Source organism: Myotis davidii, unplaced genomic scaffold (assembly GCF_000327345.1).
Source record: "Myotis davidii unplaced genomic scaffold, ASM32734v1 scaffold1148, whole genome shotgun sequence".
Taxonomy (NCBI): Eukaryota; Metazoa; Chordata; class Mammalia; order Chiroptera; family Vespertilionidae; genus Myotis; species Myotis davidii.
The window spans coordinates 76781-95452 of NW_006298725.1; the positions used below are offsets into that span (position 1 = coordinate 76781).

The 18672-nt window shown below is 35.8% G+C and overlaps 1 protein-coding gene across 1 annotated transcript in view; it reads right to left on the bottom strand.

The window, feature by feature from the left end:
- The window catches only part of ALG13 (ALG13, UDP-N-acetylglucosaminyltransferase subunit), a 75052-nt gene that overhangs the window by 38602 nt on the left and 17778 nt on the right, over positions 1–18672 (bottom strand). The window contains 15 exon segments of the mRNA XM_006774484.2: positions 1–14; positions 725–852; positions 2874–2974; positions 3303–3367; positions 5250–5358; positions 6347–6422; positions 8199–8361; positions 8554–8635; positions 11282–11354; positions 12867–12913; positions 13627–13677; positions 15755–15838; positions 16401–16619; positions 16621–16742; positions 16745–16773. The exon segment at positions 1–14 is cut by the window's left edge and continues 8 nt beyond it. Coding sequence (XP_006774547.2) covers positions 1–14; positions 725–852; positions 2874–2974; positions 3303–3367; positions 5250–5358; positions 6347–6422; positions 8199–8361; positions 8554–8635; positions 11282–11354; positions 12867–12913; positions 13627–13677; positions 15755–15838; positions 16401–16619; positions 16621–16742; positions 16745–16773 — 1363 coding nt within the window.

Sequence of the window (18672 nt, forward strand, 5' to 3'; positions counted from 1 at the left end):
CATCTCCGACATAACTTTCAGGCAAACAAAGAAGTAGCAAATAAGCTTCATAACCAAAGCAAAATATTTAGTGTCTCCCCACCACACCCACAAATAACTAAAACTTTCAAATGTTTTCTTAGGAACAAACAAACAAGCAAACAAAAAATACAGAGAGGGAATTTTTGTATTTTTTAAGGATGTACTAGATATTCCATTTGGAAGGGCAAAACCAGTAGATATTTCTCTATCAATGGACACCTCAGCACTATCTTTAGGATAGGCAGCTTTGATCATCAAAACATAGAGTTAATGCCTATTAATATCTCCAGCTGCTTCCGTGAAGTGTTTTCCTAATTCTCTAAAAAATCTTTTCCCTTCAAATTTTAGAATCTAAAATCTACTCTAACTTAAGTTTACACAAAGTACTTTGGAATAGTATTTCTCCGCCAGGGACAATCTTGCCCCTCTTCCCACTTGGGGAACATGTGACAATGTCTGGAGACATTTTGGGTTGTTAAACTGGGGGAAGAGTGCTATGGCATGTAGTGGATAGAGTCCAAGGATGCTACTAAGCATCCGACAGTGCACAGGACAGCTCACCATAAAGTATTATCCATCCCAAAATATCAGTAGTGACAAAGTTGAGAAACTCTACCCTAGAATAAGACTTATTTATACCTTGAAAAAATTACAATGTAGGGGGAGAGATGGAGAAAATAATAAAAACCTTCAGTATACAAACCCATTTCTGGGAAATAGCCCCCGGAAATTTTTTGGTAACCTCTTCCTTTCCGACTAGGCATAGCACTCCAAGCAGGAACAGGTGTCATTTGAGTAACTGGTTTTAAGTTAGCCAGTGGAACAACATGCCTTAAAGTTAAAGATACCAACATGAAGCTTTTGCAGCAGACTTCATTCTCATTTGATACACATAACCACCCTTTCTGCTTCACCTTCCAGAGGAATGACTGTGGTAAACTAGTTTAGAAATATTTGTCGCCTTTCCTTAGAGGAGGGTTATATTTTTCTACCCCACTGACTTCAGACTCAGCTACATTATGTAACTGATGCTTTAAGAGCCAGCACATGGTTTGTCATGGTATAATTTTTTCTCTGCCTGTAATAGAGTCTTCTTGGCCAGGGTCCCCTTTGCTGTCCCACTATAAAGATGCAAAATGGGCAAGAAGTGACCTTATTGTTTTAAGCTGCTAAGATTTTTTTTTTATAATTACGGCAGTATAGACTAGTTTAATGGTTCTCAAAGTAGACCAATAGCATCAATATCATCCAGAAACTTGTTAGAAGTTCAAATTTTGGGGCCCCACCACAGACTTACTAAATCAAAAACTTTGGGGATGGAGCTCATCAATCTGTGTTATACTGTCCAGACAATTCTGGAGCATTTTAAAAGTTTGAGAATGACTGGACTAGCTAGCTGATTTGCCATGATATTGGAAAACCAGCTTTCCCATTAGTATGAACAGTTTTAAATAGCATTCTATTGTACTTAATATTTATAGTAAGTTGGCTAGTGACTAGGATTTATAAACTTTTATACATAGGTATATAGTCATGTGTTGCTCAACAAAGGACATACATGCTGAGAAATACATCATTAGGCAATTCCATCATTGTATGGACATCATAAAGTACACTTAACACAAACCTAGATGGTCTAGCCTACTATACACCTAGGCTATAAGTCTATGCAGCATGTTACTATACTGAATGCTGTAGGCAATTATAACACGATGGTATTTGTATATCTAAACATAGGAAAAATAGGTTAATAATATGGTGCAAAAGTTAAAAATGATACATCTGTATAGGGCACTTATGATGAATGGAGCTTGAAGGACTGGAAGCTGCTCTGGGTGAGTGAGTGAGTGGTGAGTGAATGTGAAGGCCAAGGACAGTGGTCGGCAAACTGAAAGGTGAACTGAGGATTAGTAGGACGAAGAAACCAAGATGGAGAGATAAAGGAACATAGGGATTATCGCAGCAATGTGGTTTGGGCTATTGCATGTTGAAGCAATGGTCAGATTAAAGAAATTTGTGGTATTCATAAAAAAAAGAGGGTGTTTAACATGGAGAGGGTATAAAACGGGGGACTCAAATAGTTTGACTTTGGAAATTTATTACTGGTTCCATTCACACTATCTGGCACAGGGGCTCTCTCTGGCATTGCACTGATGGAAGAAATAAAACTTTTCTAAGTTTTACATATGACAACCTGAACATATTCCCAAAGTATAGGGACAGGCTGGCTCCATACTGTCACAGAAAGCTTTTATTGACGTATCAGTGGCACTTAATACCTGTTAAAGTAGCTCCTGTGGAATTGTGTCCTTGTACAGAATCTATGTCCTCAACAAAAAATTTAAAGCAATGAACGCTGAAGACCATGGGCTACATCTGGGAAGACTTTATGCAGTGCCCTTTGAGTATGTAGTGCTGCAGGAACAGGCTGCTCTGTGCTGAAACAGCTCAGTGGTTGACTGATGGGGATGTGACCCATGCACTCACAATGGAGGTGCTGTGAGTGGGAATCTACTGCCAGGCTGCACAAATGCTGCTTCCATCAGAGGAAAAAAAATAATTCCTCCTGAACTATACTAGTATGTCTTTCTATTTCTTATGGAAAATTCAACTCCATTATAATCTTAAGAAATCACTGTCATAGACTGAAATGTCATTATGTAGCACATGACTGTACTGAGGTTTCATACTTTAGCATACACTTTTACAACTCAAGATAAGTCATCTTAGACTAGCTCCAGATATGACTTTGGTTCTCTTACTGATATCCTGGTAATTCTCAATTTAATATTACAAAAAAAGGCATCAGCAGCCAAAGATTTCAGTAATTCAACACGTTATTATATTCTTACTTTTCTGCCAATTCTTCAATGAAGACTGTTACTGAATTGTTCTCATTTCCAACTTCCTGAATATGAGCATTATAATATCTTCCATCTGATTCCAAGCGAACCTGAAAGAAGGGAAGAGAGAGAATACATTTACTCTCAAGTCTAATGGCAGATCTGGCTTCTGCCAAACAAAAATACCACTTTTTCCCAAATGGAGTTCAGTATCTACTTATTAAAGCAGCTGATAATCAGCACTGCTAGTCTAGTTCAATGGAGGTAGCACATGCTGAAAGAGTCTTACCTTTAATCACAAGTTTGTAATTAAAATTTAACACAAACATTTAAAAAAATTTATAGAATTTTGCAAATTAGTTTTGTTGAACTCATATTAATGACTAAAACCACAATCTTGAAAAAATAAATTATTGATTCTTCAAAGAAGAAACTAACCTGACATTTGTCTCCCAAATAGTAATGTTTCCCAGCATACTCCATGTAATCAGCTTTTTGAAGTTCTGTTAAAAGAAAGGATCAAACTCAATTACACTGTTCCCTTTCCTATTTTACATCATTTAATTTTCTAATGCACTTTTACCAAGGTGTCTTTACAATGCTACCACTATAAGCTAAAATTGGGGTGAGGGGTAGTCCTAAAGCAGTGGTTTTCAACCTTCCTAATGCCGCAACCCTTTAATACAGGTCCTCATGTTGTGGTGACCCCCAATTTCATTGTAACAAATTGAACATAATTAAAGAATAGTGATTAATCACAAAAACAATATGTAACTATATATGTGTTTTCCGATGGTCTTAGGCGACCCCTGTGAAAAGGTTGTTCGACCCCCAAAGGGGTCGCAACCCACAGGTTGCTGTCCTAAAGGGTCATTCTATCACTCTTGATGGGTTACTTCTGTAGTTAGTTTAAGGAGACTTACAAATACAGTTTTGTGCTACAAAACACAAATATACATTTTTCGAACCTCCCAGGTGGAACAATTTGGTTCCTGACCAAGTTGTTCACAGAAAAAATGTCTAACTTGTGGAACCAAACCAGTTTTGGAACTGACAACCCTTTCAAGCTGATACCTCAGCATGACAAAAAGTGTCTCTCAGGCTACAAAGGAGAGAATGCTTTTGTTGTTGGCATCAGTGGATTAGCACAATTTTAAAATATAAAGAGGCCATCAAGAGAGTTAATGTTGCTGAGGTTGTGAAAGAAACAATGACCACAGGCAGCTGAAGAGATGGGAAAACTGCTGTTGATTTGGATTAACAAAAAGCAGTTAGCCAGTGACAATTATTTCACAGGCAGTGATATATGAACAAGCAAAGGTACTGCATGCTGACCTGAAAGACACCCCTGGACCCAATGCTAAAAGGGATTAGTTTAAGGCTAGTAGGGGGTGGTTCGATAAATTTAAGAAAAGAAGTATTTATAGATTAAACAGTGCATTAGACATGTACTATATATAAGGTTAAAATAGGGAATCATTTGGGGATCTGGAATGGATTCATTACTAGTTCATTATTTCTAATGGGAAAAATAATTCAGTTTTTGAATAAATTACTTCTCAAACAGCCTTCCGGAATGAAATAAGTTCAAGAACCAAGGTTTCACTTTAAGTGGAAATTAGAGTTGCAATTTTAGAGTTCATCAAACACCAATAAGATAAAATTTGAAAGTAACACATCTCAATCAAAAAAAGAAATACAAAACTTCTTCAAAGTAACCTATTATTTTTAACAACTAATTGTGTTCCATTAGATCATAACCTCATTCTATATTGCTAACTATATCCTGGTTCACGTGGTTCAAGAAATATGAGACATTAAAGGCTACCTCTAAGGCAGAACTTTAAGGCCTACTTTGACCAACTTAACTATCTAAGAAAGTGCGGGGAGGTAAACAATTACCTGTTTTGAGGATTGGCAAACTACACAACTCTGTCAAAAAACTTTACTTATGGACACTGAAATTTGAATTTCACATAATATACTGTTTTCATTTTTTTCTGTCATTCAAAAATTTAAAGACCATTCTTAATTCACAGACCATACAAAAACAGATGGCAAGTCAGATTTTGTCTACAGGCCATAGTTTGCCAACACCCGACCTCATTTATTAATAAGGGGAGTTTTAACCCTTTAAATGTAAGATATGTTTATTTCTAGTTACAACAAGTTTCTGGTACTCTTAGTTATCTAAAGGCTACCTCCACACGGTCTTTGCAAAGCTGAAATGCCAGATAAACATCCATGTTTTGAGTAAGGCAAAAAGTAAGTAAATGCCTGTTTTTCATAACAGTACATTGAAAATGTCTCTTATTAAAAACAATTTACAAAATTAATTTCCTAAATCTGTCAGGATTCAAAAGTATCCTGTTGATATTTCATTACCTTTTCTGCTGTCCAACCAAACATCAAATTCTACATTACGATAGATTTCTGGATCCAGAGCTTTGAGCACCTTATAGGGGAAGTGCACCTTGGATGGATTTTCTGGAGACTAAAACAAAAATAATCATGCTACAAACTCCCATCTTTAGCTTAAGTCTTCTATGAAGAAGAATTAAGGTTCTTTTCTTCACTTTTTTTAAAGCTATGTACATAATAAGACTTCCTTTCCTTCTTTATTAAAACAAATAAATTCCACAATAAATTTTACTGTGTATTTGAAAATCAGAAGACTAAAGAAGCAATATGCAAATAATCTAAAAGGTTCTGGATGGCAGAAGGGAAATGTTGTCTCAAGCAGCCAACAATTCAGGACACATCATATATAAATCAATGCAACACTGACCAGGATTAAAGACTCAGTCAGAGCTACTTAACAAGTTCTCCCTTGGTATGCACACAGATGCAAGTGCTTCTGTACCCTAAAATCAACTGGAAAAATCTGAAAAGTTTATTTCATTTTGGTTAAAATCTGTGATAATTTCCAAAGAAATTACCTTTTCCTTCTGCTTTCCTAGAATTTCACCATATTCAATACTGTTCCCAAATTACCAGCACTCGGGGCATACAGAGATTGTTGTAACAGTATTTGTCCTATTTAGCTAGCCTCAAATGTAACATCTGCTTAATTGTAAACCTATACAAATGTCTCCTGTTTCACGAACCAGGACTATTACCTATTTTCTTTGAGTAGATAGGGATAAGCATTATATTCTTTAATGACAAAAAGAAACCTCAGTGTTATAAAATTGATTACAAACTATCCATTGAGTCTATAATACTACTTTATCTTGAAAGCAACAGCTTCTGACATTTCTCAAGTGTTCAGTTTGCTTTGAAAAAAATCTATAATTCCATAATAAAAATTCAGAGAACATTAAACACACATTTTACATTTTCAAATTAAGACTTCCACAGAGGGAAATATCAACTCCGCCCCATCCTCATATTACTAGAACGGATCATGTGATTTCAACTAGTTTAAGTTATAATGCTGCAAACCAAGATTATAAAGTCTTTGCTCTAGAAAAATATCAAACCTTTGCTTCTTCCGTTCCTTTATTGTACCCCTCTGGTATATTTTCAACATTGCAGGAAGCACCCAATTCTTCAGTCCTAATTGAAAAGATTTAGAACAAAGCTTTATATAAATGTAGCAGCTAAGAAAATCTTAAATCTAACGACTGATTATTCTACCACCTAGTGGTACTAAAGTAGCTCAGTTCTAAAAATGAAACAAATATTTTTTCACTCAACATTTACATTTATGCTGCTTCCTTTGTATAAATATGTGCTAAAATATGCTTAGCAGATTACCTCCTATATTTCATAACTCCTGTGGGGACACATTCTTAAGATGGTCCCAACAGCCCTAACTGGTTTGGCTCAGTGGATAGAGCGCCGGCCTGCGGACTGAAGGCTCCTGGGTTTGATTCCAGTCAAGGGCATGTACCTTGGTTGTGGGCACATCCCCAGTAGGGAGTGTGCAGGAGGCAGCTGATCGATGTTTCTCTCTCATCGATGTTTCTAACTCTCTATCCCTCTACCTTCCTCTCTGTAAAAAATCAATAAAATATATTTTTTTTAAAAAAGATAGTCCCTACAATCCCCATCCTCCCATTGTTCACGTGTCCTAAGTTTGCTTCTAACCAATAAACAGTATATGGTTACATTGTGTAAGACTGTAGTGCTTGTCTTGCTAGTTTCTCTCTCTTGCTTAAGGAAACAAGCAGCCACATTCACCAACCCCATGTGGCAAGGAGCTGAGTATTACCTTTGGCTGATGGACAGAAAACAACTGTTTTCAGTCCTATGGCTACAAGGAACTGAATACTACCAAGAACCATGTGAGTGGGGAGGTGGACCTTTCCTTAGTCAAAGCTCCAAAAAAGAACTCAATCCCTGCCAACACCATAACTGCAGTCTTTTGAGGTCCTAAGTAAGAGACCCAGCTAAGCTATGCCCAGAATCCTAACCCATATACATTGTGAGATAAGTGTGTTGCTTTAAGCTGCCAAATTTATGGTAATATTGTTACATAGCAATAGATAATAAATACACCCTGCCTTCCTAATACTATAGTTTCTTTAAGCCTAAGCCCTTTAAAAAATAAATAGTAAAGATTGAAGCAACTTTTACCTTGGTATATAGTTGCTGCCCTTTGCATTCTCAAATATCACCAAAAAATAAAATTCAGAGCATTAAATATCAAAAAATAGAACTATAAGGCAAAAAAACAAGGTGACACCTGTCTTAAAGACAAGTTTTAAGACACTCAGCTCTTAAAACTTCCCTTAGCTTGAGGTAGAATCTTTGCTACTAGCTGGTTGTGTATGCCAAGTAACCACTCTGAACCTGAATTAGCATCTAAAAAATTATGGTGCTAGTTTAGAATTAGTTTTTATTTTTCTCAAAGTGTGGTCCATGGCCTATATATATCAGAATACTTGAGTATATTTGTTAAAAAAGCAGATTCCTGGCTTTACGCTGACCTGAAATTTTGTGAGGGTAGAACCAAGAATCTGCCTTTCTAACAAGCACCCTAAATAATTCATATATAACTGAAGTTTAAGAGTCACAGGATTAGACAGCTCTAAAGTCTTTTCCAACAATAAAAAACAACAATATGATTCTGACTTTGACCAAACCTCCAAAGCCTGAGCATCTAACAATACAACACATCTTTTTGGCAAAAATGATCTTCTCACATTAAAAAATTTATATTCCTACATATAGATATGGGTGTGTGTGTGTGTGTGTGTGTGTGTTCGTGTGTGTGTGTGTGTGTGGTCTAAGTCAGTCATAAAAGCTTTCCAGGTCTCTTCCACTTCCCAATGATGACACAGAGAGAGAAGATGATCTTGCAGTTGATATCCCCTTTCCCTTTATTACCTATCTGGAGTTAAACTCTTGTAGGCAACACGGACATCCTCACTGTTAGTGACAGCATTGTTTCTGTTCTTCTTAGAACCACTTCGAAACAATTCAACTGCAGACTTCAATGCTTCTTCATCCACAACAAACACATCTTTATAGAGAATTTCATACAATACAGCTAAAGAAAACATGGTCAAAATTCCAATTATCAAAACAATGCTTTTTAAAGTAACAATGTGAAAACAGCCATAACCCAGTATACAAATTTAATAGTTACCAACAAGGTTTTTAAAAAGCTATTTATGGAAGGTTACTCAATTTAAAGACTGGCAACAAATCACACCCAAACATTTATAAAGCTTTCACATACCTTGACAAACAGCTGCACTTGACTGAAATTGTTTTGAGTACACTGAATCATAATGGCCATTACTTGAATAGCAGAGTAGAATCTAAAGAAGAGGAAAACATACAAAACCATTAAGTGAATGTTACAACATCCTACAACCATGAGATACTTGAAATTAAGTAATGAATCAGAAAACTGATAAACTAAATGAATGTTTTTTTGTTTTAAAAAGTGACTTTTAGAGGAAAAGGAAGACGGTGTAGGCAAACACCTGTACTGGCTGCCTCCCACAATCACATCAAAATTACAAGTAAAATACAGAACCACCATCATCCAGAACCACTGGAAAGCTGGCTGAATGGAAGGCCAACTAGAGAAGTAAAGAAGGCATGGAAGCAAGAGATCCTTTGGAACTCAAGAAAACACACCGAGACTGGTAGCACACGGAGGCACAGAACAGGCTGGTCCAGAACCCAGGTGTGCCGTTTATTTAGTCAGGAGGGAGATTGTCTCTGTGGAGGCCACCTGGAACAGCAAGGGGTCCCAGAGCTGGGGAAAGAAGTCCCTAGGGGCAGTAAGTACTACAGGCTATAACAACCAGTGCGGACTGGCCAAGGTTAGCCAGTTCAATCCCCGGTCGGGGCACATGCAAGAGGCAACCAGTGAATACATAAATAAGTGGAACAAATCAATGTATGTGTATGCGTGTGTGTGTGTCTCCCTTCCTCTCTCTAAAAATGCCAAGATTGAAATCACTATTAAGGATACACTGTGAGATCAAACAAATATTAATTTACAATTTGAAAAGATAGGAACTTTAGTAAATTGAACAAGTGAATATAAACACAAGACTACAGGAGAAGAGACTTCAATTTATTCAAAATGTTATCCACTATACTGAGAATGATATATAAATATACTATATAGGAGCAATACTGCTAAAGAGACTTCCTTAATGAATTAAGGTATAAGATGGCTACAGAATGCGTTATTTCTTCTTAGCTGATTCCTTTGATTGGTAGATTTTTCAAATAATTCAAAGGCCATGCACACTTACTACCCAGATTACCAGCTGTACCAGTTAATAATGCGAATTTTTTTTAATAGATGGAGTTACACATGTTTATATGCGATTTGATATGTATGCTATTTTGTTGTATTGACAGCAAGCCTCAAAACTTCATGTCAAATTTTCTGAAGGTGTTAACATCATAGATCTTTTTACGCTTAAAAATGTCAAATTTCGTGCCAAAAAAAGAACATTTGGGGGAAGTTTTAATTCATTACTAAGTAAAAGGTTGCTTCAACGGCACAAAAGAAAGTCTTTTTTTGCATCGAACTGTGACTAGTGATGAAAAGTGGATTTATTTTGAGAATCCCAAATGCACAAATTCATGGGTTGATCCAGGTCAACCATCAACATCGACTGCAAGGCCAAATTGCTTTGGAAAAAAGACAGTGCTCTGCGTTTGGTGGGATCAGGAAGGTATGGTGTACTATGAGCTTCTAAAACCAGGTGAAACCATTAATACTGATCGCTACCAACAACAAATAATCAATTTGATCCAGGCTTTGATGGTAAAAGGACCAGAATGTGCCAGAAGACACAGCAAAGTAATTTTGCATCATGATAACGCCCCATCACAAACTTTAAAACCAGTTAAAAGACACGTTAAAAATCTTGCCTGGGAAGTATTAACCCACCCGCTACTTTCTGAGAAGCACTTCTAAACATACGAAGAAGTGGAAAATTGGGTCTCTGAATGGTTTGCCTCAGAACAAGAAAAGTTCTATTGGAACAGTATCCACAAATTACCTGAAAGATGGGGAAAATGTGTAGCTAGCGATGGACATTACTTTGAATAAAGCACTTCTGATGTTTCTCTTGAAATTATCGTGTTTTCTTTGATTACAAAATCCGCATTATAAACTGGTACACCTGGTATTTCAGTAAAAATGCTACTTAAAGCTATGTAATGAAATTTGTTTAAATAACTGCTCCAGAACCTTTCTGAATGTTTGTTCAAAAACCTCTGTCTTACATAAGGGATGTGTCTATTCTTATTTTACCATCATCAGAATGTTGCCTTAATTTTGCTCTACAATGTGAAACAAGATTTACAAAAGTCAAATATTTTGTAGTCTGTATTTAGTAATGATTTAAATAATCAGGATAAAAGGATTTTCTTAAAACTTTTTGGAAGAAAGTTATATGCTTAAGAACAATTTGTTCACCTGAGAGTCCTCAACCTCCTACTATTTGTACCTTACTTTAGGCAGTACTAGCACACTGTCCCTGCCCTCAAGAAACTTTCAGACTAATGAGAAAAACAGACAGGAAAACAAATACAATGTGATAAATACCATAATTACTTGGGTGATGCAAAGGAAGGAAATAACTCTTGGGCAGGGGTGGGGGTTAGCTGTGAAAGTTTCACTGCAATTGACACATTTGATATGCAAAGGGGGTAAAAAGCTGAAAAGAAGGGTTGGGAATCTTTAGGGCACTGAATGCCTAGCTTCAGAGTATCAGCTTACCTTTTTATCAATGAGGAGCTGACACAGGAGTGACAAGATCAGGTCTGTTCAGAAGGGTAGCTAACAACACTGACTGGTGGCAAGAGAGTTTGGAATTTAGAATGGGTTTTTTAATTAACGAGGTAAAAGGGATGATTTAAGATCCTGGTAAGCCCACAACATCATTCAATTTCTTCTTTTTATTTTAGTCAACATTCACTTATCTTCTTACCTTGTCTTCATAGCCATTATCTGTGACATAAGTTGGAGGCTTTCCGGGATTGCGATAAAGAACAAAATCTCGACTACATGGGTAGAAAACAAAGGTGGATAAGAAGAGATAATTTAACATATGCAAGAGGTAGTTATAAGAACCAATATTTATACTTTGAAACTGCTGACCTTATTCATATAAAATAATCCAAATGTTTAAGAGGCTACATAATGCTAACTCATGGTAGACAAGCTACTGGCCTGTAAAGTTCTATGGATTTTTAAAAATATATCTTAATTTAGAGGAACGGGCAGGAAAGGTAGATTACAAACTGTATGTATGTTTGTGAGTTTTGGAGGTTTCCATTTATTTAAAACAGGGGTGCACAATTTTTTCTTGATAAACGACCAGGTAATAAACATTTCAGCTTTTGCCAGCCCTATGTTTTATTCAACTTCTATTTTGCAGTATAAAAGCAACCATAAACAATGATAAACAAATGCACATGACTGTGTTGCAATAAAACTTTATTTATAGACACTAAAATCTGAATTTCATATAATTTTCACACACCATAAAACATTATCCTTCTTTTGATTTTTTAACCATTTAAAACTTTTAAAAAGCATTCTTAGCTCTAGGGCCAGAAAAAAACAGATGGCAGGCCAATTTAAGAGATGGCCCAATTTAAAATCCACCTGCCCAATGACTCTGCTATACTACATCTTGCTAGATTTAATGAGTAAAGAGCACACCAAAGAAAAAACACAAAAAACACTAACTTGAACAAGTCCCCATAACCAGAGGGTTTTGACTCTACCCAGATACTGGTATATGCCATCTCACCATCCTCAGAATTGTGAAGGAGTCTTATATAGATCAAACTTCTCAAATGAGTAAGATTCCCATGAGCCTCTAACCTATATTATATAGCTTTTTCAAAACCCTAAGGATTAGCCACAGAACATATATGCATAACCCACAGACACTAACAATAGTGTGGTGTTGGCCAGAAAGAAGGGGGGGGGTTGGGTGGAGGTGGGCATAGGGGCAGGGAAATGGGGACATCTGTAATATGTAAAAAATAAAGTAAAAAAAAAAAACCCAACCCTACAGCTTTCACATATGCCACTTTTTGCAGTTTCAAAACAAAACTTGCAAAGCATTAGAGCAGTGTTTCTCAAAATTTCCCCCAATGATCGCCTCCCTAGAGAGGCACTTTAGACTTTTCTTAATTTCCCTATGAAATTTTAATACCCACCGTATCTAAATTTTTTGTCCTTGAACCAATTTCTACCCTCACGGAAGCAATACAACCCTATTGAGGATGCATGCAAAAGAGGCACAAAGTTAAACAAAATTCTAAAATAAGCATTCTAATTAGCCACAGGAACAATAACAGCAGTTCTTAAAGTCTTTTATTCTTCCATTCAAACTGAAGCAAATGCTAGAGATTCTCCACCTAAAATTACACTAATGAACTTTGCTTAGACCTGTTCCTTCTACATATCAATACATCAAATCTAAAATTTTCCCAATACTAAAGGGAATTTAAATAGAAACCCCGCGCACGCACACTTTAAAAGAAGGAGATTCCACTTACTTATAAATTAGAGAAAGAGCTCTTATTTCCAGCTGGCCAGCACTTTCCTAAATATAAATTAGTTTTTATAAACATTGAGTAGCTAGAAAGTACAAGGTTTTGCAAGACTATAATTTTTTTTTTTAGATGAAGAATTTGTAGAACACAATATAACGTGCTTTGAAACTTGGGATACTGTGATAGTTACTAATTAACATAGACTTATTCTGGAAAAAAGGACCCGAAGACCTTAGCTATTAAGTAACAAGGACACTTAATATGGGAGATTTAAAAGGCAAAATTAAAATGTAATTAGCGTAAAAATATGAAGTTAGCAGGGTATTTAGTACATGTGTTTTAAGCCCAGAACTATGGAATTAATTTAATCACATAAAATTTTAATTAAATATGTGTTTATGGATCTTCCACTTAAAAGAAAGATAACTACAAATAGGTAGGTTTTAATAACCTCCTAGTAACATTCATTACCACCCCCCCATTAAAATGATAATGGCTCATGTTTGTCCAGTTCCCAAGCAGCGTGTATTCTTTCACTCATTTATGGATAAAATTGTTAAACACAGAATTCTCAACATTCAGCACAGAATAATAGGTCAGCTGCCAGCCTCTAAACTTTTGCAAGAACTATTTGATTCAACACAGCTGGCTACTTAAGAAACTAAATAGATTGGCCCTAGCTAAAGCAACAAGCTGAATGATTATTTAGGTTCTTATTCCAAATACTACTCTGAAAAGATTAAACCCCCATATTTTATCTTACCTTGGGATCTCCCAACCGTTCCAGGTATTTCTCAAAAGATCCCTCCACATACTTCAAAAATAAAACAAACTTGACTTAACCAAATACATAGCATTACTGAAATCTGATCATATTCTGCAATATTATCCTCCAATGGATTTTGGTTCAGCTCAATAATTATGGTACTAAATTACTACTTTGCACAGCACCTCAAGAAGATTTGCACATACACAAAAGCTATGGGTGGAGAAAAGCTGTACTATTAAAAATGTTAGGAATTGGTCCTGGCTTATCCATACATCAGTGCATTTCCTCAACTGCTATGCCTATAAGTTTCCTTTGAAATATCAACTTGACAATTTTCAAAAATCAAGCAAGCCCAATAATTATAAGCCCAATATTTTAAATTTTACAGGAGACATGCATTTACAAAGTTAAAATTTTGAGGAAGTTTAAAGGGAATTTTATTAGGTTCAAAAAAGCCCAGGGCACAAGGAAACATTTTGGGGCAATGGAAATGTTCTCTCTCTTGATTGCAGTGGCAGCTGCATGACTGCATTGCCAAAACTAAAACTGCTAAACTTAAAATTGGTGAATTTTATTGAATGTAAAATATACCTCAATAAAAATAAAATTACATTAAACTCAGAGAATATAAATCTCATTCTATACATACATATCTAGTATTAAATATAACTAGAATTTAAAAAATCAATTTTGAATTTTTCTCAATCCTTTTAAACAGCTTTACTGAGGAATAACTGGCATATAATAAACTGCACATATTTAAATATCACAGTCAAATAAGTTTTGACATATGTATGCACCCATGAAATAATCATGATAACCGTGATGGTGAATATATCCATCCTTCCCATAAGTTTCCTTGTGCTCCTCTCTAACTCCACTGACACACAAGCAATCACTGACCTGCTTTAATCCCAACAGGTTGGTTTGCATTTTCTTTAGTTTTATGTAAAGGAAATCATACAGTATGTACTTTTTGGGGGGAGTCTGGCTTCTTTCACACAGCATTATTATTATGAGACTCATCCACATAGTTTTAAAAATTTACACACGTATTTTTGTTCCTCAAAATGTGGTCCACAAACAATAGCAAGCATCACTTGGGAATTTGTTAACAATGCAAAAAATCTTGAGCCCCAGCTCAGACCTACTAAATCAGAATTGTATTTTAACAAGGTCTCCAGGTGATTTGTATGCGCAAAAATACTTGAGATGCAATGCTTTACAGTTTACACCATGGTCTTACATTTAAAGTAATTAGTGAACAATCCTTTTCCCAGGTGTTGTAAAGACTGTAATTAACTTTAAGGTAATGAGCTTACAAGTCAAAAAGCCTTCACATATTTTTAAAACTCAATGAAACCTGTTGAGAAAATTAAGAGTAAACATCGAACAGCAGGCAAATATCCGTAATATAAAAGCAGAAGAAAAATAGTACTGCAAGGGCTAGAGGCATGATAAAAATGTAATGGACTAATGAAAGGGTACACTTCATTTAAGATCTTGATAAAAATCTCTATTTGTTAACAAGAATTAAGTACTTCAATGTATAAAAAGATGCCTTCTAAAAACTGTTTTAAAGTCAATCATTAATGACAGACCTCCAATTACCACAGTTTGACACATGAAAAGATGGATGTTTAGGACTAATTTTTTTTCCTTACACTAAGTTTTATAAGACTCTTCAAGCATTGTGCACTGAATTAAGCAAGAGAACGGAGGGTGTTCCCATTTGTAGATATTTTAAAATATATGCATTTAAAATATTAACAAAGGCAAACCTTTCGTGAACTATGATTAATTGTTCAATAAAACAGTGGTATATATAATACAAAACAGAAGTCAAAGTATGACTTTTTAGGGTTTGAAGGTTTTTCTGGTGTGTGGGAGGAAGAAAGTAATGGGAAGAATACAGATTGGTTTTTTTTCTTATTTTTTAGAGTACAAAACAATCTAATTCTGGAGGAGGTCCAGAAATGTGCTAGCTAGGGTAAAGCTAGCAGAAAATTGAATATTTGCTACTGAGATTACATATAATTTTCATATCTAGGTGTTCAAAATTCATTTCCCATCTGCTACATATTCTAATGACAACTCTCCCTTGGGTATGTATTCTACTTACAGACTCAAAAGTTTGTTGATTTTCTCTCATATATGAGACACAAGCCTTCCTGATTTCCAAATGATGGACTTGGCTGCAAAACAACTAAAAAGAGAAAAATCAGCTTACTTTTAGCAGTCACTTGAAATAGAAGCTTCTAAATTAAGACTAGGAATTAGTCACTTAAAAGTCCTCCTTGCTCAGAACGTATGTGGGAAATTAAGTCCTGATATTACTAACATCTGTTTTTGTCACCTTTTGTGAGACTGGGGAGAGATGATTCTGTTAAGCTCCCCCTTTTCTACTCTTTATGGGCACAGTTTGAATATTTTTCCTTAGGCATAAAATTTAGAGGAAGCAGGGGCTGCTTATAAAGGATCAAGATAAATTTCAGATTTTTCTTTAATCCCATTATTTTACCTCTCATCCATTCCAAAGTAGTATTTAGAAAACAGAAAAGACAGCAAAGGCACAGCAATATATTTGGACTAATCAGCAAAAGTATCCACCAAGCTAATAAGCAGCAGACAGACCTGGATATTTTTACTAGGAAAGAAAAAAGGGGATTTTTGTTTTTGTGGGCTACAGGTCTTCTAGCTACAGTACCATGCCACATCACAAACTCTGAAATCTAAGTATAGAGAAGATATATTTGCTTTCCTTTTACCTGCTCCGAAATAGCCCGAAAGAGGCAAGAGGCATCCTTGGCAGTCAGCTTTCGAAACAGCCCTAAGCTGCCTAAATATTCATCCATTGTTGCCTCACTCGGAGACTTCTGGCCGCAGTACTTTTTCCATCCTTTCTGCATTGTGCACGGAGGGTGGAGATGGGGAATGGAAGAAAGGAACACAAGTGTAGTCAGAAGAAAAAGCAAGGTGCAGGTAGGAATGGGTAGTAGTGACAAGGACTTGCTTATGCAGGTATCCGGAAAGCAGCCCAAAATCTAGGCATGAGAAGGCAGTTGGAGTCAGCGTTGCAGAATCTTGGCACTTCTCAGGAGCAGAAGCAAAGAGCTGGCTTGCCCAGGACTAGTCGAGATCCTGTGAAAAGAAGAGGAAGAACCAATGCTCCTAGGAATAGAGAACTAGACTTGAGAAAGACATGGGAGAAGGGTACTTGCAGAGCTACTTTGCTGGGGAAGAGTGGAATTAACCCATCAGCCCAAGGTTGAGAGAAGTATGCACAAGCAGCTGAGTTTTGGGACCAAAGGGAAGCCGAGTTTGCAGCTTAACTCAGGGCAACTGCTGCACGAGGCTGCAAAGGAACTGCAATAACACCCAGGTGTATACGATGCAGCCTGGCCCACATTACATTGCTGTAAAACCTCTGCCCAAGTTCCCTGCTCCTATAGTTACATGGAGATGAGAGGGGAAAAATCTGAACCTAATTAAATAGTAAGATTTTTTATTAAGAATATCTTTTTAGGTTCATATCCGGGTGCCCCCTCCAAAAAAATATATATTTTTAAGTATGGCACCCTTAATATATAGGTGCAGAGGTCACAATTCAAGCAAAGTAAAGTGCCAAAGCAGTTATCTGGATATTTCAGGTAATGGAATTTAAGTAATCTCATTCAGTTCTCCTAGATCAGCTGTTCTCTACCTGTGGGTCTCGACCCCTTTGGGGGTCGAACGACCCTTTCACAGGGGTCGCCTAAGACCATCGGAAGACACATATATAATTACATATTGTTTTTGTGATTAATCACTATGCATTAATTATGTTCAATTTGTAACAATGAAAATACATCCTGCATATCAGATATTTACATGACGATTCATAACAGCAGCAAAATTGCAGTTATTAAGTAGCAACGAAAATAATTTTATGGCTGGGGGTCACCACAACATGAGGAACTGTATTAAAGGGTTGCGGCATTAGGAAGGTTGAGAGCCACTGCCCTAGATAATAATAACTATGATATGATCACAGAAACTAATTCCGTTAGCTATGCTAAGAAACAGTGATACAATTATTGACTAATGTCTGCAAACTATTGTATAGCTTTAACTAAAAGAGAATATACAAAAATGTTTCTTAAAAAATGAAAATTATTTTAATTGAAGTAGCATGAAAGGAATAATTTAGCCACAAACTTTTTAAAAGTACATTTAAAATCCTGGGGCACAGCACTGAAAGTGTTGGACATTGAGAAGCCTGATTCAGTGTATTATTAGGGCATTTTCCCAGAAAATTTACTCTAAATTCTGAGAAAACCAAAGTAAAATATGACTGTGCTTTTTAAGGTCCAAAGAAGGACTGCTCACTTGTATTACTTGAGTCCATGGTCAAGTGTCTTGTTTTTATTTAAATGACAAAATCCAATACCCTTCTTACTTTTCTGAAGCTTAAAAAAATAGATCAAAATTAGACTTTGAAGAAATTGCAAAATTCAGCTGCCTTGAAAACTGTTTTTCTTGTAACTGTGGATCTAGTAGTAATGCCTACAGAGACACCATCAATAATCAATTTTATAATTTAGGAATGAAATAAAAGCATGGTAGAGAAGAAAATAAAATCTTGACATCCTTTTTAATGTGCCAATTTGAAATTACCTTCACTAATTTATTTTTTAAAGAAACCATAACATTGAGGAAATTATTCCTTTTGTGAAAGTTCTGAAACATGATTTGGGAAGAGGAATCACCATCTTTCTTTAAATCCACAAATTCACTAAAAAAAATTAAAGGTTATAATAAAAAATACAAAGACTTCATATTTATTGTTATTTAAATGAAAAGTAAGGTGTATATATAACTTCAAGTAATACTAATCTATACTAGTATACTTAATTTTGAGGAATAAAGGAAGGGAAAACTGAGAGGACAGAGAGAATCAAAAATAGAAAGAACAGGAAATAAAGACAGGAAATAGAGACAGGAAGACAAAAAGAGAAGAGGAAAGGGAAAATAACACAGAGAAAGCACACAAGACCCACA